The 23,180-nt window shown below is 43.3% G+C and overlaps 1 protein-coding gene across 2 annotated transcripts in view; it reads left to right on the forward strand.

The window, feature by feature from the left end:
• Positions 1-18,482, forward strand: part of DDX25 (DEAD-box helicase 25) — a 20,251-nt gene extending 1,769 nt beyond the window's left edge. For both annotated transcript variants that reach the window (XM_040483459.1, XM_040483458.1), the window contains exons 2-12: positions 571-637; positions 893-934; positions 1,424-1,559; positions 3,193-3,285; positions 3,374-3,476; positions 4,959-5,073; positions 5,928-6,105; positions 13,040-13,277; positions 14,375-14,537; positions 16,573-16,761; positions 18,196-18,482. In XM_040483459.1, the coding sequence (XP_040339393.1) occupies positions 3,224-3,285; positions 3,374-3,476; positions 4,959-5,073; positions 5,928-6,105; positions 13,040-13,277; positions 14,375-14,537; positions 16,573-16,761; positions 18,196-18,257 (1,110 nt within the window). In that variant the 5' untranslated portion in view covers positions 571-637; positions 893-934; positions 1,424-1,559; positions 3,193-3,223 and the 3' untranslated portion in view covers positions 18,258-18,482. The remainder of the gene's footprint in view (positions 1-570; positions 638-892; positions 935-1,423; positions 1,560-3,192; positions 3,286-3,373; positions 3,477-4,958; positions 5,074-5,927; positions 6,106-13,039; positions 13,278-14,374; positions 14,538-16,572; positions 16,762-18,195) is intronic.
• The last annotated feature ends 4,698 nt before the right edge of the window (positions 18,483-23,180 follow it).

Consider the following 23,180-nt stretch of genomic DNA (forward strand, 5'->3'; position numbering starts at 1 on the left):
GGGGGGGGGGGGGGGGGGGGGGTGAGGGGAAGCCTCGCTAGCGTGTGGCGTGGGGTGTCAAATGGTGGAGGGGTGATGTGGTAAGGATTTGGGGGAGGGCCAGAGGAAGGAGACCCCGAGAGACGCAAGACCTTTGGTTTGAAGGGCAGAACGAAGACCCCCTAGAAGTCCTGGGAGAGAAAGCAGCTGATAGTCCCAACTAGACCTCGGAGTTTTTTGTTCTCCCAATTTGACCATTTAGCCTCGGCTAGCTTCCATCTTACCGACCACCGCGTTTTTCTATCTACCATTCCTTACTGGTTCTGTGACACCGCCCCCCACCTCCCCGCCCCAAGGACTGCCACATTTAGATTAGAGGACTATAAAGAGGAACTTAAGGTACAGGGGCAGCAGAAAGTCTCCTTCATTTTAGCATAATTCATACAGGTGACCTGTTCCTGAAAAGAATCCATTAATAACTGAAACTGCAAAGGAAACAATATTCGGGTGGTCTCTCCCAGCTAGTGGGGAGCACTGGGCTGCTTGGTGGCTTGCTTCCTAATATTGATTGCAATTTGTGTCTTTCAATAGTTTTCAAACCTCATCCACCCCCGGAAGAACCTTCGGGGTATTAGGAGTACTACAGTCCCAAACGTAGGTGAGTGCTGTTAGATAAAGCAAATTGGTCTCAATTAATTAAAAAGCATTGCTTTCCTCAGGCCCCTGGCAACTGAAATACCATAGACTTCCATTAATTTAATACTCAGGGTCCTCCACTACCTTCCCTGTCTTTTTACCCACTCCTCCACTGGATGACCTTTCATGTCAGTGCACATTGTGGAGTTGGTGAGAGATATTGGGATCATACAAACATTTCTGTTTGGTATTTATTGTTTCTTTTCCATCCTTTTAGATGGTTCTAATAACACGGAAGATGATGATGAAGACGATGTAGGTAGGAGTAAATTAATTTGCATGTAACCTAGCATTCTGTATCAATTAATTATGACTTTCACAATGTGAGTGAATAATATAATCTTAAGTGAAAAAGGACTTTTTCTCTATTTATAAATCGTGAATTTCAGAAGAAATACTAAATTAGGAGTAGTCTGTATTTCTTTAGGGGGAGTTGAAATGCAATATGCGGGAATGAGTCGAGAATTTTCAGCTGGCAAGGCAAAATTAGGTCTGGTGGTGATGGATGTAGGCTTGCTTAAGGCCAGAGGTTGGTGTAACAGCAGAGCATAAGAAACTGGATCTTCATGTAAAAAGGAACTCTCAGTGTTAAGTCATTCTTTCTACAACCTTCTTTTAGAAGGAAGATAAGAGTAGGAGCAGTTGCTTGATATACAACCACTGAATGGAAAGGAGCAATTTATTAGGTGTCGTTTAGGAAGCTGGATTTACTCGTGCAATATTTCCTTTTTTATTTTTGCTTTTCTAGTGGATTTGGCAGCCAATTCACTCTTAAACAAATTAATCCGGCAGTCATTAGTAGAATCCAGTCACCGAGTTGAAGTCTTACAGAAGGACCCCAGCTCTCCACTCTACTCAGTGAAAACATTTGAAGAGCTGCGGCTGTAAGTATTTTTATTCATTTTGTGTGGGAAAATGCCAGAAAGAGTGGTACAGAACAAAATAATCTGCTAATAATAAAAACTCTCAGAATACCCTTTTTGTTCTAATATTCAGTATTAAAATGAGATGTGTACATTTTGCGTGCAAGTAAAGTATAGCTGAAAAAGGAGCACTACAATACCTGAGTTGTGCGGCAAATTGAGAAAATTTTGATGGTAAAATATTTTAACCTTGACATGCTAAGGGAGATAACTAAGCTCAACACAGCCATATTATTATTTGCCATACCATGATACAGATATAGGGACGTTGATGACCCAAATATTCTCTCTCACCTCCTTTAGATAAGTTATAAGCTGTTACCTTCCTAATTCTATTTTGTTTTAGATGGCATTAAAATGAATAAGTTTCCCAAATGGGTTTGCATTTGCTAGGGATCTGTTAACTCTCATTAAGGAAGTGTGTTTTAATCAGAAGAGTTACTGATAGGGACCCGTTTAAGGGGGAAAAAATCCAAAATCCCAATGCTCAGACATTTTCTAAATGGAAGGAGGAGCCTACCTATGATTAACAGCTGGCTGCCAATAACCTGCCAATTTAACTGCATGCAAAATGTGCCTGTTATTGAAGGTGGACGTGTTCCAACCTATTTCTTTTTATCTTCTTTCTAACATCTATCATGAGACCTCAGGAAGGATGCATTTAAAAATGCTAGCTCTGGGGTGCCTGGGTGGCTCAGTTGGTTAAGCGTCTGACTTCAGCTCAGGTCATGATCTCATGGCTCGTGAGTTCCAGCCCCGTGTCAGGCTCTGTGCTGGCAGCTGAGAGCCTAGAGCCTGCTTTGGACTCTGTGTTTCCCTCTCTTTCTGCCCCTCCTCTATTTGCGGTCTCTCTCTCTCTCTCTCTCTCTCTCTCTCTCTCTCTCTCAAAAATAAATAAACATTAAAAAATTTCTTTAAATGCTAGCTCAGAAGGATGAGATAATATTCTGTCTTCCACTCCTAGACAGAATTGATGTAAGGATCACCTCGACACAATTTTGTCTTCTCTGAAAATTGCTGTTAAAGCATCAAAGCTTGTCATTCATTAAAAAGAATTAAACAGAGGGGTGCCTGGGTGGCTCAGTTGGTTAAGTGTTAGATTCTTGATCTCAGCTCAGGTCTTGATCTCAGGGTTGTGTGTTTAAGCTCCATGTTGGTCTCCATGCTGGATGTGGAGCCTACTTAAAAACAAAAAACAAAAAACAAAAAAAAAAAAAAAAGGAAAGAAAAGAATTAAACAGTAAATCTGTTTTCTGCTTGTGTGGAAAATAAGACTCTCCTGGCAAGTTAATACACTTTTATCAGACAGGTTTTTCCTTTTTTGCTGGGTTCAACTGAAAGTTCATTATTGTTAGGCTCTTATTACTGTCCTCAGCCTGGGCTTGTAGCGTAGCTTATTATTTTAATGGTAAAACTGTACAAGCATGATTGTATATGTTTGGAATTCGAGGTATAAATTGTGTATTTCTAAATACTACTTTTGAATCTCAGTTGCAAAGTGGCTTAATTTAAAAATGCACCTTTGGAGTATGTATTTCGGAGGCTGCTGACCAATCATAGGCTTTGTTTGCTTTTTTTTTTTTTCTTTTGACAGGAAGGAAGAGTTATTAAAAGGGATCTACGCAATGGGCTTTAATAGACCATCCAAAATCCAAGAGATGGCTCTCCCTATGATGCTGGCACACCCGTGAGTTTCCAGGGCAGTGCTATCCCCACTTCATTATTTTTAGTCTCCTGTATGCAGTTTATACCCAGGCATCTCCTCTTTTCTCCAGACCTCAGAACCTCATAGCCCAGAGCCAATCTGGAACAGGAAAAACAGCTGCTTTTGTGTTGGCAATGCTAAGCAGAGTTAATACCTTGGAATTGTTCCCACAGGTAAGGAAAAGCTGAGGGAGAGATGGGAATGCTTGAAGATGCCAATGATATTGTAGTAACGGGTCATATTACTTCAATGATGTGCTGGCATTTAGAATAGACATTCTTTCATAAAATCACAGAGCATTGGGCAGCAGTAGGGGATAGTGATTGGGAACACAGTCTTTATTGTTTGGTTCCAATCCCAGCCTCTCTGCTTACTAGTAGAATGTCTTAGGTGAGTTAGTAGATCTTTCCATGTTTGCTTCCCTGTCTGTAAACATCTATAAAGGCATGGATCATTCCTGACTCTGAGCACAGTGTAGAAACCGCTCATTAAGCATTGAATGCATGCATGAATGTATGAATTCATGAATGAATGAATGCCTCAGGATTGTCATGCAGATTAAGTAATGTACCTCTTTAGCGCTGTGCTAGGCCTAAAGTGAGCATTCACTGGTGATGACTGTAGGACTAGAGGATCACCTGGTCCACCTCCCCCTTTAGCAGAGAAGGAAACTGGGGCTTGGGGAGGGAAGCGTCTCACATAAGGTCACAGATGTCAAGAGTGACTGAGCAGGGACAGGAATGGATCTTGCCATGTGCTCAGTCTGGCTTCCACTCATGGAAAGTGGTATTCTTTCCCTGTTTCTCTAACCTGTACTCATCAACTCGTTTGACAAGCTGAGTACCTGAGTACTGAGTGCACTCTATGCCGTGGGGAAAACAAGGCTTCTTTTGGTAAGTTTACAGTTTGATCAGCAGGATAAGCTGTGGAGATGGATGACTAATGCCCAGCATTTGAAATTTTGTGCTTTTTTAGAAAAGTTCACTGAAATAAATATTCAGGGAGGGTTTGATATGATGAGTAAAAACTCTTCAGGAAAGACTGTGCATGAAATGTGTGTGGAAACAATTTTTTAGCACTGTAGCTATGTTTTCCTCTTCTCTGTATCGCAGATTCTTAACTGATCTTAACAAATGCATTAAACATCACCAGTTTCTTGCATCAGCTTCTTCATTCATCAACCAGATATAGAGGGGTGGAAGTAGCAGGAAAATTTTAGGGAATATTCTGCCAGCATTGTATACGGTGGATCAAGCAGGGAGTGTTCTGGAAGTAGGCAAACTTAATAGCAGGCAAGAAGTTATGAGGGTCATGCTCAAGCTGTGATTTGTCTTGCATTATCTTTCTTCTGGATTCCCAGCCTCCCTACACCTCACTGTCCCCCACAAAAAAAGCATAACCTGTGGCTCTCTATAACTCTTTAGAGAGGAATATGTAAAAGGTGTTTCTCCACCTTCAGCCCCTTCTCTCCCCCACCCATATTCAGCGTTCACCTCAGATCTGTCAGCTGCTAAATTGTGTTCAATTGAAGATATTTTAGTCAACCAAAATCTCCAGTTTTGCATGTGTGCCTCTTCCTGAACAGACTTTAATTGTATGTCAGATTTGCACGATGGCTTGCATGAGCCTTTCAACTTACCCTTTCTCTCTCACAGTGCCTCTGTCTAGCTCCTACTTACGAACTGGCTCTGCAGACTGGTCGTGTGGTCGAACGGATGGGAAAATTCTGTGTGGATGTTCAAGTGATGTACGCCATTCGAGGGAATCACAGTATGTACCAGAAAGCCGGTCCTGGCTGACCTTTTAAATCCTCACTCCGGCAAGCATGTTACATCCCTTTTCGGCTTTTTTGTCTCTAAAGCGGGGGCTATGACAGCACCTGTACCGAAGGGTTGTTACTAGAATTAAATGAAGCGGTGCAGATGACGCTCCGTGTGCAAGCCTGGAGCATAAGAAGGACCCAGTAAATGTTAGCTACTTCATTTCCACATCCTGCAAGATGGTGCTTACATACATTTCTTTTTTTGAGGCTCAGGCATTTTGTGCAGACAGCTTGTGGCGTTTAACTTTTTCATTAAAGTATTTCATGTGCATGGCAGAAAAAGATCTTTAAAACACAGGTCAGAAGGTAAAAGTGAAAGTTTCTCTTTCTTGTCCTCCAAAGACCTATTTCCAAGGATAACTAGTTTTGTTCACCGACCTCTGTTGTTTGCTTTCTTTTTCAGTTCATTAACATATGGATGTACATGTATGTATTTGTTTTTGTAGAGTGTGAAAATGGGAGCACTATTTTCTTAGTGTCTACGAACTTAACATGGGGACACTGGGGACAATTTGTAGGGTTTCCACCACTGTGCCAGTGCTATTGCTGTAGGATGGCTTCTTAACCGACCGTGGGCAGAATCAAATAGTCAAGACTGTTATTACTAAATCCTAGGAACTGAGGAATCTGTCCTAAAGCTCTGCAAAATCAAAATCTGAGAAGGCCCTCAGGGTTTGCATTTGCAAAATCATCACCAAATGTACTTTGACTGAAGAGTCCTGTGTTGCATCACCCTGATGTGTGGATTCTTAGGGTCATTTGCGTCGCATCTGAAGGAGTCCTTCAATCCCTTTCTCCCTAGTTCCCAGAGGAACCGATGTCACCAAACAGATTATAATCGGCACTCCTGGGACTGTCCTAGATTGGTGTTTCAAGCGAAAATTAATTGATCTGACTAAGATCCGTGTATTTGTCCTGGATGAAGCAGACGTGATGATTGACACACAAGGATTCTCAGACCAAAGCATTCGTATTCAGAGGTAAGTTTCACATCCATCCGTGTTCTTCCTGAATCTTCCGTCTGGAGGGGGAGTTTGATTTGTCTGCTGCTCCTAGTTGCCTTCACTACTTAATTCCTTACTTCTTTTGCTTTTGAAACAAATTTGGGGTTCAATATTTTCACCAGTTCAGCGGGCCTTTAGACTGCTGTCATTTGCTGGTTTCTTCAGTTTGTAATCTTGCCTGACTGCTCTTGTTTTCTCCACTGGCCTACATGTGGAACCCATGTGGTGAGTTGGCACCAAATTGTGTCCCTAAGTTCTCTATTAGAGCAAAAGTCCAAAGAGAATTTGTTAAAACTTGATAAGGCTGTGGTGAGGATAACCGCCGGGGGGTAGAGAACACAGTAATCTGGAATTGAGAACCACGTGGTCTAGTCCTGACTTTGCCTCTCATTTGTCGAGTAAATCCTGTTGTTTTCCTAGGCCTTTCTCTCAGGATAACCCAAGGGCCCTAAAATCACAGATCACCAGGCCTAACCTGCGACTCACTGGTTCAGAATTTCTGGGAGTGGGCTTTAGGAATCTATATCACTTGTTTTTAAAGAAAGCATTTATGCGCTCAGTATTAAACTCAAGTGGTACTGAAAGACCCATCATGAAAAACAGTGACCTCCTGCTCTATCCTGTAGAGAATACATCTGGGTTCTGGTATTAACCTTCATATATTTAAATAATATGCTCACGTGCCTTTTTCTTAATGTGTCGTCATCTGCTGACTACCTTGTAGAGGAGGTGGGAATTCTGCTCTTTTGTACCACCACCCTCCCCCATCCTCCTGTCCCCTCTCTGTGGTTAGTTACATTGTAAGAGTTGGTTACGTTAATAGTGATATCATTAGGACATACAGATAACTGTTCACTGTTGCACAGGGTATTACTATAATTATGTATTTTCTTGTACAACTGCTACCCCCAGAATTTAATAACTGTCTGTTTTCCTTCCTTTGGTTAGTATCACTGTGTGGGGATCTTTAAGTTTTCTCTGCCTATTTCATCATATGTGTCATATGAAAATGCTATCTCCAGAAAGGCAAATACACTTAAAAATTCCATCAATGTCTTTTTTTCCCTGAAACTCTCCCGAGCACACTCTCTACGGTTTCAGTCTGGACTTCATTGTATAGCTGTCTCTCTAGGTCTTCTTGGCCCTCATTTACAGTTTGGAATCTCCTGTTTTCTGGGTCCCTTTTCTTGGTTTACTGTCAATTTACTCAGTACGCTGGAGTATATTCTCTAATGGCTTCCTAAAAAACAATGTCAGGAAGTTTACTTTCCATCTCCCACATGTCTGAAAATATCTTTATTGTACCTGTAAATCTGGTCTTTTGATTGATAGTTTGCTTGGATGTGGAGTCCAAGTTGAAAAGAATTCTCCCTATAAATTCAGAGTCAATGTTGAAAACAAAAATTTTTTAAATACTATAATTCCCTCAGTTTCAGTGTTGTTGCTGACATTTAAAGTCGTTCTGATAGTTAAACTTTTGTACGTGATCTGTTTTTTCTCTGTAGAAGCTTTTAGAATCTTCTTTCTCCATAGTATTCTGAAACTTGACAGTGATATGTGTTTGTTTGGGTTCTTTTTCCCTCATTCATTGTTCTAGACACATAGTACACTCACCCTGTTCATTTTTAAAACTTGTGCCTGCCAGATCTGGGAAAATTTCTTAGGTTATTTTTTTCCCTGCAGTGACTAACTTTCTAGGGAGCAGGACACAGCCATGCCAGACCAAAAAAAAAAAAAAAAAAATATATTTATATGTATACATATATATGTGTGTGTGTGTATATATATATATATATATGAATGAATATAATGTAGAAGAAATAGTCATACATGTGTGTTAACATAAAAATGTGATAAATGGTATATTTCTTTAAAATTGTATATTCTATATTTTCTGTTACATAAATCCTACAATTTAAGCAAAACAACAGTAGAACTAGTTAAGTGGCTATTAGTCATAATTATCAATAGAACTAATGAAATGAATAGTATGTATGAGAAAGATATAACAGTAGTTTATGTCATTTTTGACATCATAATTTAATTTTTTTAAATTCTTTATTGCATGCTTAAATGTTGTCAGCTGTGCTGTTGTATGTTCTTAAGATACTTATATAGAAGACTTTTTACAAGGAGAATGTCAACACAATAGGACTAATTAAACAGCTGTTACCTGTGTTTAAGGACAAAATCAGCAATGACCTATTTCTTTTTGTCTCCTAGTGCAGTAGGCTGTTTCTACTCCTTCTCTTTCCTCCTCCAGTAATACTTCTCTGAACTGCCTGCAGCCTTCTTCCCTTGTATGTGGTGGTAAAACTGAATACAGTCAAATGTAAAATTCATTTTGACTTGAAGCTCTGCTCTTAACAAGCTTACACCAATTCTTGGTATTAGTCCAGTGTGATGTCCTCTTAACAAAAGTGTTTAAGGGGGGCGCCTGGGTGGCTTAGTCGGTTAAGCATCCGACTTCAACTCAGGTCATGATCTCATGATCCATGAGTTCAAGCCCTGCGTCAGGCTCTGTGCTGACAGCTAAGAGCCTGGAGCCTGCTTCTGATTCTGTATCTCCCTCTCTCTCACCCCTCCCCTGCTTGTGCTCTCTCTCTCTCTCAAAAATAAATAGAAACATTAATAATAAAGTGTTTAAACATGAACTATTTAAGAGTTTACTATCTAGCAACAGTATTTTAAACACGCAAGAATTCATGTCTAGCTTTCTAGAAACATCCACATCTACTACGTCTGCAGGCTTGTTTTGTAGACAAGCTATTTGTCATTCAGATCCTTCACACCTATAAAATCCACCACTTAGGTTACCCGGGTCTAAAATGTCCATCGTTTTTAAACACTCTGAAGTCCATTAGATAGCATTGTAATTCTCAGGAAAATGGTTGTGAAGCACCGAGGGGATTTAAGTCTGTGAAATCCAAGATGGATTCCGAGTAAGTTACAGTTTTTAGCAAAGGAACAAGAAAGTCTTGTTCAACTTAACTCCCCTTTTCTGCTGACAGGCTTGAGTTCTGCAGAAGTCTTACTTCCTTTAAAATGAGTATTTTTTTTCTTTTTTTTTTTGCTTCAGGGCATCACACAGCATATCATTTCTGTTTTACCGTAATTCTTTTTTCCATTCCTATATTCAGCACATTTTCAAGTTGGAGAAAGATGTTCTTTTTGTCTCACACTTGGAAGATAGGATTTTATGACTAACATTTTAACTCTTTTTCATGGCCAGCAGCAATGATAGGCATCTTACAGGCATATGTCCAAGGTGACTCTCTTCTTCCATTAACATACAGTAAAAAATGTACTAGATGCTTCTGCTATTTTTAAGGAAACTAAAAAGTCACCAAAAACTTTGGTAATGGAAGCTCAACATCACAGTTAAGCAAATGATATGCCTTTTACAAGTGTGGTCTACAAAGTATACAGGATATTTAGCTAGCAAGATCTTTTTGTTTTCTTTGATAAGTTTATAGACTGAGTGGAATCTGTCAGAATTTATATTTGCATTGTCTGCAGCATATGCAGACAGTTGAACAAAAGCTAGTTTGGATAGGATATCAACAGTCTTCAGTTTTAGATTTTCCGTGACTTATTCAAACTTTATAGAAGTCAAGGAGATGTTTTGAACTCCCATTTTTCAAGTCCAAGTATCTAAGAGATAGGAGGAATATATTTATTGTTGCTGTGATTTGATATATCATCCGGTATAGTGTAGACAGCATGATCATTGGTAAAATCTTATAGAATTAGCTGTACACTGAAAGTGGTAAGACCTCTGTGGTCAAAATGTTCTCCATTTGTTCACCCACAGAACATTTTGCTTGCAACCTCTAAACAGGAAATGTAAATTTCCTCAGTTTCAGAGAGATATCAAGGGAGGGATACAATAATGCATATCCATTTGTATGGTATGGCCAAACTAATTCAGCATCCACTGTTTCCAGCTGAGCACTGGTGTGCTTTAAAAAGGCAAAACAGCTTTGAATTTAGAAATGGTGCCCATCTCATCCTGAACTTGTGATGCTTGGTCTCCATATATGCTTTTCACATCTCCTTCTCCACCATGCTTTCCCCCTGTTCTTCCCTTCATGTGGTGCAGTTGCTTTGTTTTTGGTATTTACCTCTTTAACCCAGTTGAGTGTGTCTTTCCATCTGTCATTAAAATAACACAGTCACTTAGCTGCCTTTTTCTGTCTTATCTGGATCGTCCTGGCATTCCCTGTTTCTTTTCCATAACTTCCTTTTCTTGTCATGGATGCAATATGCTGCTGTTGTCTCTCTGAGGATGTTAATTATAGTATTTAAATTTTTTTTCTATTCTCAACATTGGCTCTGAATTACCTAAGTTTCTTGTTTTGTTTTGTTTTGTTTTTTGCTACAGTCTGTGTCTTTTGTGGTAGACCTTTCCCCCCTCGAATCTGGTGGTACAATGGCCAGCCTTTCAAAATCTAAAAGTAGGAACCAAGAAGCTTATTGACAGCTCCCCAGGAGACATGCACTTGGTTGCTGGCCTTCTGGGAGGGCCAGGGAGTGGGCTGTGTTTTCTCATGTGCATATTTCCCCTCATTCCTTATTTTTCAGCTCTCCGCTTTACCCTTACCTTCTACTGAGGCTGGTATCCCCAAGTCTGGGATTTCTGCACAGACAGTAGACTTCTACTTGCACATGTTCAGCTTCCTGAAATGAGGTGGGGTCCAGTTGCTCCTCACACACATTTTCAGCCAGCCTTCCTATTTAAAATAATTTTGGCCAAAGATCAAGTGAGACTCCCTTCTGGCCATCCTTTACGCTAAGTTGGTGTGTTTATATATAACTGAGAATGAAAGGTTCGGTAGCTGAAAAGGGCTGCCTACTCAAGAGAATATTAAGTAATAATTAGAGTGTTTATGTTGGTTGTTCACCCTTCCATTGTTGATTTTCTTCCTTTTGCTTAAAAAAGATTAAATCGCAGTATTGTCCAATAGAAAGATAATGCAAACCACATGTGTAACTTTAAATTTTCTAATAGCCACATAAGAAAAAACTGGTGAAGTTCATGTTATATTTTATATATATCAAAATCAAAAGCATATCAACAAGTAGTCAATTTAATCAATATGAAAATTATTAATGAAATAGTTGAAATTCTGTTTCTCCTACGAAGTCTTCAAAATCCAGGGTGGATTGCAGAACAGCCCGTGTTTCCTTTCCTTGTGTAGTCTGTGTACATGGAATGAACATCATGAATGTACATGGAATGAATCATTCATTGGAATGAAATGGCACAGGCCTTGGGGTGCAAGTCCCGGTACCATCTTTCTCCAGATGGAGAACTGTGATGTAGCAGACGGCCAAGAGTCTCCCCCCCTGACCCCACTGATCCCCCCAAGCAAGTTAATGCACAGTATCCTTCATATCTTCTGGCACACCGCCCCCACTTACTCTGGCCTCTGGCGCCCACAGCTCTGAGAGCTCTCAGGGGTTCTGAGAGAGCCACTGCCTTTGCAGCTCAACCACCCTTGTCATCACCATTTCCATCTGTAGCGCTCATGTTTTCTTGTTAACCAGAGTTTCCCATCTTCCAGAAACGTATTGAAATTTCTCATCCACCAGTGTCTCCTTTTCTGTCTCCATGTTGTTGTAGATTCATATCTTTTTATCTCTTCTTGATCATGCTAGTGGTATGTGGGAAGCTAAGGAGGTACGCATGTAGGCAGTCTACCACAGTTGCCAAGAAGTCTATCAGATCGTTACTTTGGAAAGCTGCCCAGATGATTCAGACCCCAGACTTGACAGAGTACTTGGGACTCGCTGGACTCCATGATCTTTCCTGCTCTCTTGTAGCACTGATGCCTTATCTTCTAGGTGCTCTGTCTTCCCCTCAAAAGCAATGATTTCTCTCCAGTGAAATCAGATTAACTTAAAATTTATTGATGTATAAAATGTGTTCAGAGAAATACATGAATCACAAGTGTACGGTTGAGTGAATTATCACAAAGAGGCCGTGTTCATGTAACAATGGCCCAGACCAAGAAATAGAACCCCAACTCTCCAGGGGTCCCTGAATCGCTAGCCCCCTTTCTTCAGGATTAACCTATGTTTTGACTGCTAGTTCCATAGATTCCTTTTACTCATTGTTGAACTTTATGTAATTTGGCCCTCTGTTCATTAGGGGTTCAGCTCATATTTTGCATGCAGTAGCATTTTTATCTTTTGTTCCCCTTTTGTGTATATCCAGGTTCTTCCCACTCCAAATAAAGTTAGCTGCGGCTGCTGTTCTTTTCCTCCCAAGAACTATAACACCTGCCATTGAATGACTAGCCTGTTTCCTTCCCCACATTTAACTTTGTGTGAAACGATACCATGAAGACTATCTAGACCACACTCTTGGCTCCATGATTTTGCCTCTTTTAAGAAGACAATTGTCAGGGTGCCTGGGTGGCTCAGTCGGTTGAGCATCCGACTTCGGCTCAGGTCATGATCTCGTGGTCTGTGAGTTCGAGCCCCACGTCGGGCTCTGTGCTGACAGCTCAGAGCCTGGAGCCTGTTTCAGATTCTGTGTCTCCCTCTTTCTCTCTCCTCCCCCACTCATGCTCTGTCTTTCTTTTCTCAAGAATAAATAAATGTTAAAAAAAATTTTTTAATAAAGTAAAAGAAGACAGTTGTCAAGTGACACCCCATACCCTCCAAAATACATTTCTAAATTTTGCCCTTGAGTTCTACATTCAGTTCATGTGTTTTTCCAAATTCTGGTTGGCAAGAAAAGGCAGGACACGTGGCCCTTTGCACAGAGGTGGAGCTTATGGGCAGCACTTTACCCACTGAGCCCTCATGGCAGTGGATGTGATGTGCTTGAAGATGCCTCCAAGGAGAGCACCAGGGATGGCAGCGGCTGACAGCCGGGCCGTCTTCCCCTTCTCTCTTACAGAGCTTTACCTTCTGAGTGCCAGATGCTCCTCTTCTCAGCAACCTTTGAGGACTCTGTGTGGCAGTTTGCAGAGCGAATCATTCCTGACCCTAATGTTATCAAGTTACGAAAAGAGGAGCTGACCCTGAACAACATCCGACAGTATTACGTGCTGTGTGAGAATAGGAAAGACAAATACCAAGCTCTGTGCAACATCTATGGTGGCATCACCATTGGTCAGGCCATCATCTTCTGCCAGGTAACTGCTGAGATCTGTTCTTTGTCATGCCCAGACTTCCCTGCATGTGGAGGCGAGGGGATGGTAATACTAATAAGTGCCATAGAGCCAGGTGCCATCGCAAGCACTTTTTGTACCAGAGGGTATTTAGTGTAATCTTCAGAACAGCTTGGGATAGAAATTAATCTGTATTTTGTGGGTGAAACTTAGAAATATTAAGCAATGGAATAGGACCTCAATATGATGTTAAATAGAGGGCATCATTATTTTAGGGGGATTGCTTCTAACAGTTCCCCATTTAGGTTGATGTTTACTGTTGGGTTTTTATAGATCACCCTTCATCAGATTAAGAATGTTCTCGTCTAATTCCTAACTTACTATGAGCAAAGTAGCCACTCCATCTCTCACTGTTAATATTACCCTGGTTTTATTTTCATATTTACTTTTTCCATCGGACGTGTTTCATGTTCACGCATTGGTTTTATTTTCTCTCTACCCCACGAACACTGTAAGCTCCATGAGTGCAGGACCTCATCTGTCTTACTTTTGTAGCCCACTAGAATGGCTCCTGCCTGGCACAGGGACAGCACTGAACACATACTTGTAGAATAAAAGAAAGCTCGCTTCTGCCACGGACTAGCCATGAAACCTTGGGCAAGTGACTTCATGTTTTTAAGCTTTGGGTTTTTGGGTTTTTTTAATTTAGGTAGCTATGTCATCAGGTTGTTGTGAGAGCAAATGACTGTAATGCATGTAAAGATTTGAGCGAGATTCCTGGCAGACATGAAGCACTCTTCTTAAAGGGACTAAGGGTGTCATTACTGCATTATCCCATTTTGTCATCATACTACCACATGAGGTAGGCGAGCATTTTATCTCTCCTTAATGGCTGAGAGAAGTCAAAGCTCCTAAAGGTTGAGAGGATGTGACCCTAGGAAGTACAGGGGGTGGACAAATTCCATGCCTATTCTAAGATTTCTCTAGGACTTGAGGGAGAGGTAAAGCAAAATCCCTGTGCAGCCATTTCTGGCTTCCCCATCATGCGTAAGTGAGCATTGCAAACACAGCAGGTCTGCTTTGACTTGGGGTGCTGTGCTGGGTTTTGTGTTTTCATGTAGACTCGTCGAAATGCCAAGTGGTTGACTGTGGAGATGATGCAGGATGGCCACCAAGTGTCTTTGTTAAGCGGAGAGCTGACCGTGGATCAGCGAGCCTCCATCATTCAGAGGTTTCGGGATGGGAAAGAGAAAGTTCTTATAACAACCAATGTCTGTGCTCGAGGTGTGTGTGTGTTTGTGTGTGTACACGCTTAAAGTCAAGTTTATTGAAGTATATAATTTACATATGATAAAACTCATGGATTTTAAGCATACAGTGAGATTTTTGACAAGCATATAGGGTCATGTAATCATCACTATAATCAAAGTATAGAACACTTCCCTCTCCCTCCAGAACTTCCTTGTGCTCCTTTGCTGCTAGCCTCTTCTTCATATCATCTGACCCCTGGCAACTACTGATCAGATTTCTACTTTTTTGTCTCTTCCAGAATGCTATATAAATTAAATCATATATAGGTAGCCATTGTGTCTGACTTATCCTACTTGATATAATGCTTTTGAATTCATCAGTGTTGTGACATATATTAGTAGTTAGGTCCTTTTTATTGCTGAGTCATATTCCCTTGAATGGATATACCACAATTAGTTCATTCACGAGTTGATGGACATTTGAATTATTCACAGTTTGGGGCTATTTTGAACAAATCTGTAATAAACATTCATATGTAGGTCTTGTGTAGACATGTTTTCATTTCTCTTGGATAAATAAAGTAGGATTTGGGGGTCATATGGTAAATGTATGTTTAGCTTCATAGGAAACTGAAACTGTCTTCTAAAGTGACTGTACCATTTTTTATTCCCACCAGCAATGTAGGAGAGTTCCAATTGCTCTGCATCCTTGCCAGCAATTAATACTGCCACTCTTTTTCATTTTAGCCATTCTAGTAGATGTGTGTGGTATCTCATTGTGTTTTTGACTCATGCTCCCTAATGACTAACATTGATCATCTCTGAGGTGTTTTTAATTTTAAAACTCTTGACTACTTTGGGGAAAATTCTTTGTTTTTTCAGGAGACAGGCCTTCCTACATTATTCATTCTTCCCATACCCTTGCCTACACCCCATACTCAAACCATGTTTCCTAATTCATTCAGATAGAAATGAAGACCTGCTATGCAGGTGGAGCTCAGCACTGTGGAAGAGGAGCCTGAAAAAAGATGAGGTCCCAGCCCCTCAGGAGCTCAGCGTCTAGGCACTTGACTATCTAGACCAGTGCCATCCAGTAGAACTTTCTACATTGAAGTAAATGTTCTGTGCTGTCCAGTTGGTAGCCAGTGGCCATATAGGGCTGCTGGGCACTTGAAATGTGGCTAGTGTGACTGAGGAACTTGTAATTTGAATTAATTTAAAGTTAGAGGGCCATATTGGATGGCACACCTCTAGACCTTGGAGGAAAGAGGGCACCAGGAGCTCCAAGGAGGACAAGGATTGTGACCGAGATAGCTTTCTAGTGCTGGGAGACAGAGGCACTGGGGGATCATAGAATTCTTCCAGGAACGTTAGATGTGAAAGGTTTTGAAGAAAGGGTAGAATCTAATTTGATAAGAATTTACAGTTTGCTTGGGAAATGGCAAGGCCGTGTGACTACAGTGTTGGATTTGAGTCAGGAGAGGAAGAGATGAGACTTCAGGTGGTTTGGAAATCTGGAATTGTTTGTGCTTCATCCTGTGCAGTTTGGGCAGTCAGCCCTGAACTTAGGTGTCCAGGACGTTGCCATGGTGACCGTGGTCAGAGAGATTGGAGGAGGAGAGAAGAGGGGGAACTTGTCTGGAGGTTGTTACAACAGTGAGGCAAGGGATAAAAAAAGTCCTGGCTGGAACCATGACTGCGGCATGGAGTGGCGTGGGGTCCAGTGAAGGGTAGGGCACGTGAGACAGGGGGTCCTGCCGGGGACTTAGCAGAGTAGGAACGGAGGGGAGGCTCTGTGGGCTTGGCGAGAGCCCTGTCCACAACACACGCTCTTTGTACATATTGAAACTTCTGTAGAATTAGCTTCTACTGACACTCTAAAATCTAGCATCCTAGGCGCCCTGGGCCAGCAAACTGCTTGACCAAAGTATCCACTTCAGTGACAGAAAACCAGCTTTTGTTTGTAAATGACGGCTGTTAAGAGAGAGTTTCCCTGGCAGATGGGGCTCATGAATAGCTGTGTCCTAAGGAGACAGTCGCAGGACCCCACAGTGTCTTTCCTCTTCCAGGGATTGATGTGAAGCAGGTCACAATTGTTGTGAACTTTGATCTCCCTGTAAACCAAGCTGAGGAGCCAGACTATGAGACCTACCTTCACCGCATAGGGCGGACGGGGCGCTTCGGGAAGAAAGGCCTGGCCTTCAACATGATTGAGGTGGATAAGCTACCCCTGCTTATGAAGATCCAGGATCACTTTAGTAAGTAGCACCTGTCACAGTGGGAACTGTGCATCCTGCTGATGGTGACAGTGATGGTGTCTGTCACGGACCTAGTACCCAGAGGTTTAGGGTCTATGGGGGCAGGAGCCAGGGAGTGGGAAGCTCCTAATCCACAGTGAGTGCGAGAGCTCCTAATGTGAGGCCGTTGAGTAAATCATCCATATATGGTAGCTGAAGAACAACTTAAAAATCAAGTGGAATTAATATGAGCTCAGGTTTATGTTATTGCCCATTATGGGACCCGGGGCAGCTTTTCATGTCCTATAAAGCACCATCCAAAACAAAGTAATAAAGTCTGGAATGCTTGGTGGCTCAGTTGGTTAAGCATCCGACTCTTGGTTCCAGCTCGGGTCATGATCTCATGGTTTGTAGGTTCGAGCCCCAAGTCAGCCTGCTTGGGACTCTCTTTCTGCCCCTCCCCCACTCACACGCTCTCTCAAATAAACTTAAAAAAAATTATATTCTGTCCCCAGCTTCCCCTCTTATTTACATTTTTCTCTTTCTCTGGCCCCACCCTACCAACTAGGATAGTCCTAAATTCTGAGATCTGCTGCCCTTCTTCCCACCCCACATCCAAACAAGGCAGACTCTGGTAACCTTCTGGGCTCTTGGACCAGCAGCTTGCACTCTGATGGAAGCTCTGATAGAAGTTCTGATGGTAACCTGAGGCATCCACTTCTCAGTTACCCCTGGCCCCAAGGCCACGGACATGACTGGGGAGCAGGGGGAGAGGTACACTCGAGTGACCCCGAATATATCTTCACCTTTTGGGAAAACGGTACTTAACTTTTGTGGGAAGCAATGGACACTGTCCCTGGGGAAATGCATAGAGGCATACCTATGCAGTTTGGAATACGATTTTGGAAAGTCTAGACTGTAGCACATCCACGGACGCTTCAGGGAAGTTGATTAAGCACCTCTGTGTTAGGAGAGGCAAGGAGGGATGGCAGGCAGAAAGAACCCTTACCATCCATCCACGCCTGCTGTGGTAAGCTCCTTATGACCAAATCCTGGGAAGTGACCTCAGCAGAGGCACCTTAGCTTCCCTCCCTGTTGCCATCCCTCACCCCACCCCACACACGCCCATTCATTCCTCTTAGTAGGGCCACGCCCCTTCCCAGGCTCCCCTCACCTGCACTCTGGCCTTTTTTTCTGCCCCAAGGTATCTAGACACAGATGTTCTATTGTTTGGTACATTTGATGCTCTTTTAGTTAGTTTTAATTGGTTATTTTAATCCTATCTCTTCCTTATCTAATCTAGAGAATGTTCTCTCTCAGGGCTTTCCATACAGGGGATGACAGGAACACGTATTTGTGAAGGTGTCACTGTCTTCAGAAATTCAGAGCTGAGTGGAATGAAATTCTGTGTATGCCGCAGGCTAAGACTGCTTCTTTTCTCTTCCCTTCTCTTAGATAGCAGTATCAAGCAGCTCGACCCTGAAGACATGGATGAGATTGAAAAGATTGAATATTGAAGACAGAACTGTGTTGTTTGTGAAATGTCCTAGTTTATGTGAGAATGTCCCAATGGGTTTGGAAGGTAATTTTTTCCATTGGGGCTTTTTCAAAGTAAAACTGTTAAATTGGCAAAATAAATGTCATGGTAGCCTTAGTCTTAAGACATGAGGTCTTTTTGAAACCAAGTTGGTGTGAAACACTGATCTTTTTGAATAAAAAAGCAAGATTATTTCTTATTCTAACCTTTTTGCAGGTAAACATCTTTGTGTGGGCCACTGGGGTGTTTGGGGAACTTCGTCTGTAGGGTCTGAGCAGAGTGTGCCTCTTGTGAACGTGTCACGGTGCCACGAGATGGCAGTAGAACTTCACCAGTTCTGGGATCTGAGCCGCGGGCCAGGAAGAAGCCCGACAGCTCCAAGCCTCACTCCCTGGGCGGCCCTTTAGAGCCACTAGTGTCCTTCTCCCTCACATGTCTGCTCCCCCTCCTCGTGCGGGCATGCTTGGAGTGCCCGCGCACACGCGTGCACACACACCCCTTAGGTTGGAGCTCAGGGTGAAACCTTCAAAAAGTAAAACAATTTGAAAGAGAACATTTTGCTTTTTTACTGTTTCATGTGACATACACATTGTGAAAATATTTTCTCTGGCTTCTTAATGTCTTCAAATTAGAGGATCATTTGCTATCTAATAGGCTCTGGAAACGTGGCTTTATTACAGGCTTTTCTTCAAAACAGCCAGTCGGGGGGTGGGGAGGTGGAACCCACTCTCCTTATTAAAGAAGTAACATTTCAAGGGAGCCAAAACGTTTTGCTTTTAAAAACTTAAAGGTGTATCTGAGAATCCCAGACGTTTTCCTGTAAGTCCCATTGAAATGCTTTTCATTTCTCACATTTGCTGCTAACCAGTGAAACAGTGGGCTTGCAGAAACAGGGGAAATCGATACCCTCCCAGAAAGCTCGAGCCGGTCTGCAGCCTGCAGCTTGTCCAGGCCCCGGCTCTGTCCCACCAGAGTGCCACCAGCAGCCGCAGTGAGTGCTCCCGTTGGCCTGGCCTGGAAGGGTGTTTCTGGCCTCTCTCTCCTGGTGTTCCACGTGCGTAGCCCCCTGACTGTGTGTTGTCCCCATGAGCAGGGCTCAGAAATACGTGGAAACCGTCTGGCATCCTCACCCCATGGCAGACGTTTCCTGTGCGTCCTTGACACCAAACACCAGCGAGAGGGAGATGGAAAAGATGTTAGGGTCACCTCAGAATTCAGAATAACAGCAGCCTCGGACCATGCCGAAGGACAGAGGGGTGTGCGGGCTGTTGGTGCAGCACAGAAGAGGGACCCCCAGCGCCATGTGGGCTGGCTTCCCAGAGAAGACACTGTGCGGCTCCTTTTACGAGAAATATGTATTGAATGGTGCCACTCGTCATGTACTTGGTACCACCCTATGCTTTCCTAACACAGGTCCGCTGGGGCAGCCTCCCAGGCCCTGCTCATCACCATGACTAGCCCCGTGTGGAAAAAAAAGCCAGACCCTGGGAAGGCAGAGCCCAGAAGTACAGTGGAGGGGAGCTGAAGGCACAGGCAAAGTAGCAGTTAACAAAGAGCTCGGTCTCAGGAGGAGACCGACACAAAGAAGAGCCTCCAGCGACAGAATTTGTAGGAAGCTGAACTCCCACCTCTGATCCCACTCGGGTTTTCCTCGCACTGTGTCTGCCTTCCTGTCTGGACTGCCATCGGTTTGTGGTCGGTCTTGCTGTCCGCTCTGTCCGTACCCAGCCCCCAACACAGTGACCGTTGCATAACAGATGCTCAGTAAATACTTGCCCAGTAAATATTCCTTTGCCATTTCTTCATTCACTAACATTCTTCCCTGACGTTTTCCATCCTAGTTTTGAACACCAGTCATATGGCATAGGATGACTGAGGATAGGGAGGATGTCAAGGTGTTCTGCTCTCTCTTACTATTTGAGAATCGAGTGGGACTTTGCATCATACTCCTCTCTGCATTGCGGTGTTCTAAATAAAACTTCACCATTTCCCCTTCCAGTTAGACCTCTGATGGGATATCTACCAGCTACCCTCACAAATGTCTTCAGGAATTTCCATTTGGCAACTGTTCCCACAGGGTCTGCAAATAGTGGCATTCTTCAGCCTTCCCCTTTGCCCCTCTCGTCACATTCTTTTGTCTCGCCACCTAGGAGGCAGCAGAGCCGTCCTGTGTTCTGTGTGCTTCACAGCTGTCTTAACGCTGGCTGTCCGGTTTGGTGAGTCAACAATCCAAAGGCTGTTTTGCAGGGTGCAGCTCCTTGCTGGGAACTGCAAGCAATTTTCACATCACACCGTGCGTGGCCCGGCCAAGGTCATCTCTCAGTTGATGCCTGCCTGAGGAAGGAGTCAATGGAGAAGCAAGGAATAACCAGATGATTTCAGTGCATCTGTGGGCTGGATTAATCAGCTGTGTATTACTTGGCATTAAATACTAAACCAACTCCATTCCGTTTATCTTGGCCAGCTTACTACTGTTAGCATATTGAAATACACGATTACATAGAGCAGGGCTGTGATTCCCAGCGGGAGTTGTGAGTGAACACCCCTCCTGGGGCACAGCTCTCTGGATGTTGGGTGCTGGATCTAAGGCAACTATGAATAATAGGAAAGGCGGAGGTGTTGGTCACAGTCTGGTAGGATGTCTGACAGCCCTTCTCAAGAGACATTATTGCTCTTGGTCATGAGCAAGTGTTGATCCTCCCCAGCAAAGCCTGGTCCCCGTAGAAGCGGCTGGCGGTCTCTGCACTTGTGATCAACGGTGGAAAGTCTTAGAGGATGGTTGGCTGGGGGAGATGGCAGTGCCTTTCCAGCCCTGGGGAGAGAGGCTGCTTGTGTCCAGCCTCGCTTCTGCGCTTGGTCCCCTGAGAGGCTCTGTCTCCTTCCTTTTATTCAAGTGGGGACCCCAACAGAAAGGCTCCAAGCAGAGACGACACAGCTGTTGGGATAGAAAGTGAAATGGGACTTCAGAGCAAGGACCTCTCTGTGGGCCTGCACTTTTTCACCCTCTGAGCCCAAGGGCCTTGCTCTGTTCTTTCCTACTGTTGAACGGAGAATCCGCGCATGCCGGTCCAGAGGGCACGAGGGGCCCAGCAGCTGGGGCATATGTTAGCTTTACTACAGGACTAACGTGAGAGTTGGGTCCTCTTAAATCCTACCCCCTCGCTCCAACCCCCCACCACTTGTAGGGAATCATCATGTGTATTAAAGACACTCATAACATTGTAACCCACAGACTGTGAAATATCTCAGGCTATGCTTCAAGGAATACCAACTTTCTGTTTTTGGAAGAATCCGAAAAGAACTTGCCCCAGAGTTTTGTATCCTTTTATTTTTTTTACCCGTAGCCTTCTGTCTGCTGACCCCGTTCCCTGGCTAATGTTTTCGGTTCTAGCTCCTGCATTTTCCCATGTTCTTGGCTCTGCTGTGCTGCCTGCTGTCTAAGGAGGGGTGGGCCAGCCAGGCTCTAACCTTCTCCCACCCCTCCCTCCCACCCCCGCTGTGCTGCCTGGTGCCCCTCAGAGGCAGGCTGTCAGAGCCATCATCTTGAGATGCTGCCCTCTTCCCTTAACTTTCCTTATTGCTTTGTGTCTCAGTCAGCTGGGGCGCCGTAACAAAATATCACAGAAGGTGGTTTAAACAACAGAAATTTCTTACGATTCTGGAGGCTGGAATGTCCAAGATCATGGTCCAGCAGTGTTCAGTTTCTGGAAAGGACTCTCTTCTGCCCTCGCACTACATCCCCACGTGGCAGGGAGAGAGAGAGCTAGCTCGTGCTAATCCCATAATCCCATCATGAGGGCCCCACCCTCATGACCTAATTACCTTCCCAAATCCTCACTTCCAAATACCACCACATTGAGGTTGGGGCTTCAACATATGAATTTGAGGGGGGGGGGGCAGGGAAGATACATTGTGTCCCACCTGCCAAATAACACTTTGCAACCCATCATTTTAAAACTATCCATAACATTCCATAAACTATCATTTAAAAATTTGGGTGGGGTTGAAGCACCATTATCGTTTTATAATGTGGTTTTCCACCTCACCATCAAACAGGCAACTTTCAGGCAACTTCTAATGAAATACAGGAAACACACCTGAAATGGGGTGATTCCGGGTTAAGAGAAGTAACAGTGTGTCCTGAAAAGCTATGGAGACCCACTGCCCATGTTGAACTTCCCACCCTCCTTCCCCAGTTCATCAGCTTCAACTTCTACTCCGATTAGAGACAACCAGAAGCTCTAATATATTAAGAAAGATGAGCACTGAAAAGATGGCTGTCCCTGTCTTGTATTCCAGAAAAAAATGAAAGAATTTTCTAAATGAGAACCTCCTGAAGTCCTTAGTCTTTAGAGAGAAATTAGGGCAAACTATCTCACACTCTTCTTTGGGAATTTATCTGTGCCTGTGATTTTCTTCTCTTCAGTACAATGGTTGTGGGTTTCTGTATTCCCTTTCTAGAATACATTTTCATGAGTGGGGATAATGTCTTATTTTGAGCTTGATATTTTTCTTGTGTTAGGAAGAATGATGCGGTTTTACTCCAGTCCCTTAGTTTGTGATTTGTGGCTTGGAATCCCAGTTGGAAGGAAATGACTGACCAGGAAGCCTGTTTTTTTGTGAGGTTTAGAGACATGGTCAAGTATAACAGCCTCAGGCATGATTTAGAAGGCAGAGTCTGAACAGGCTGCTTTGTGAGGTAGTGAGCTCCCCATCCGTGGGACTCTTCAGTCCATCAGAAGCATCCGTTCTGGTCACTTGCAATGGATATTGTGTACTTGTGGTTCTTGCATTAACTGGGAGTTTGGAATACAATGATCTCGGAGACTGTCCATTCCAAGATACCATGTGTCCATGACTCCGCACAGCAGAGCTACACAAACAGAAGAACATGAGCCCTAGA

The sequence above is a fragment of the Herpailurus yagouaroundi genome, unplaced genomic scaffold (assembly GCF_014898765.1).
Source record: "Herpailurus yagouaroundi ecotype Mexico unplaced genomic scaffold, PumYag 161, whole genome shotgun sequence".
Classification (NCBI taxonomy): domain Eukaryota; kingdom Metazoa; phylum Chordata; class Mammalia; order Carnivora; family Felidae; genus Herpailurus; species Herpailurus yagouaroundi.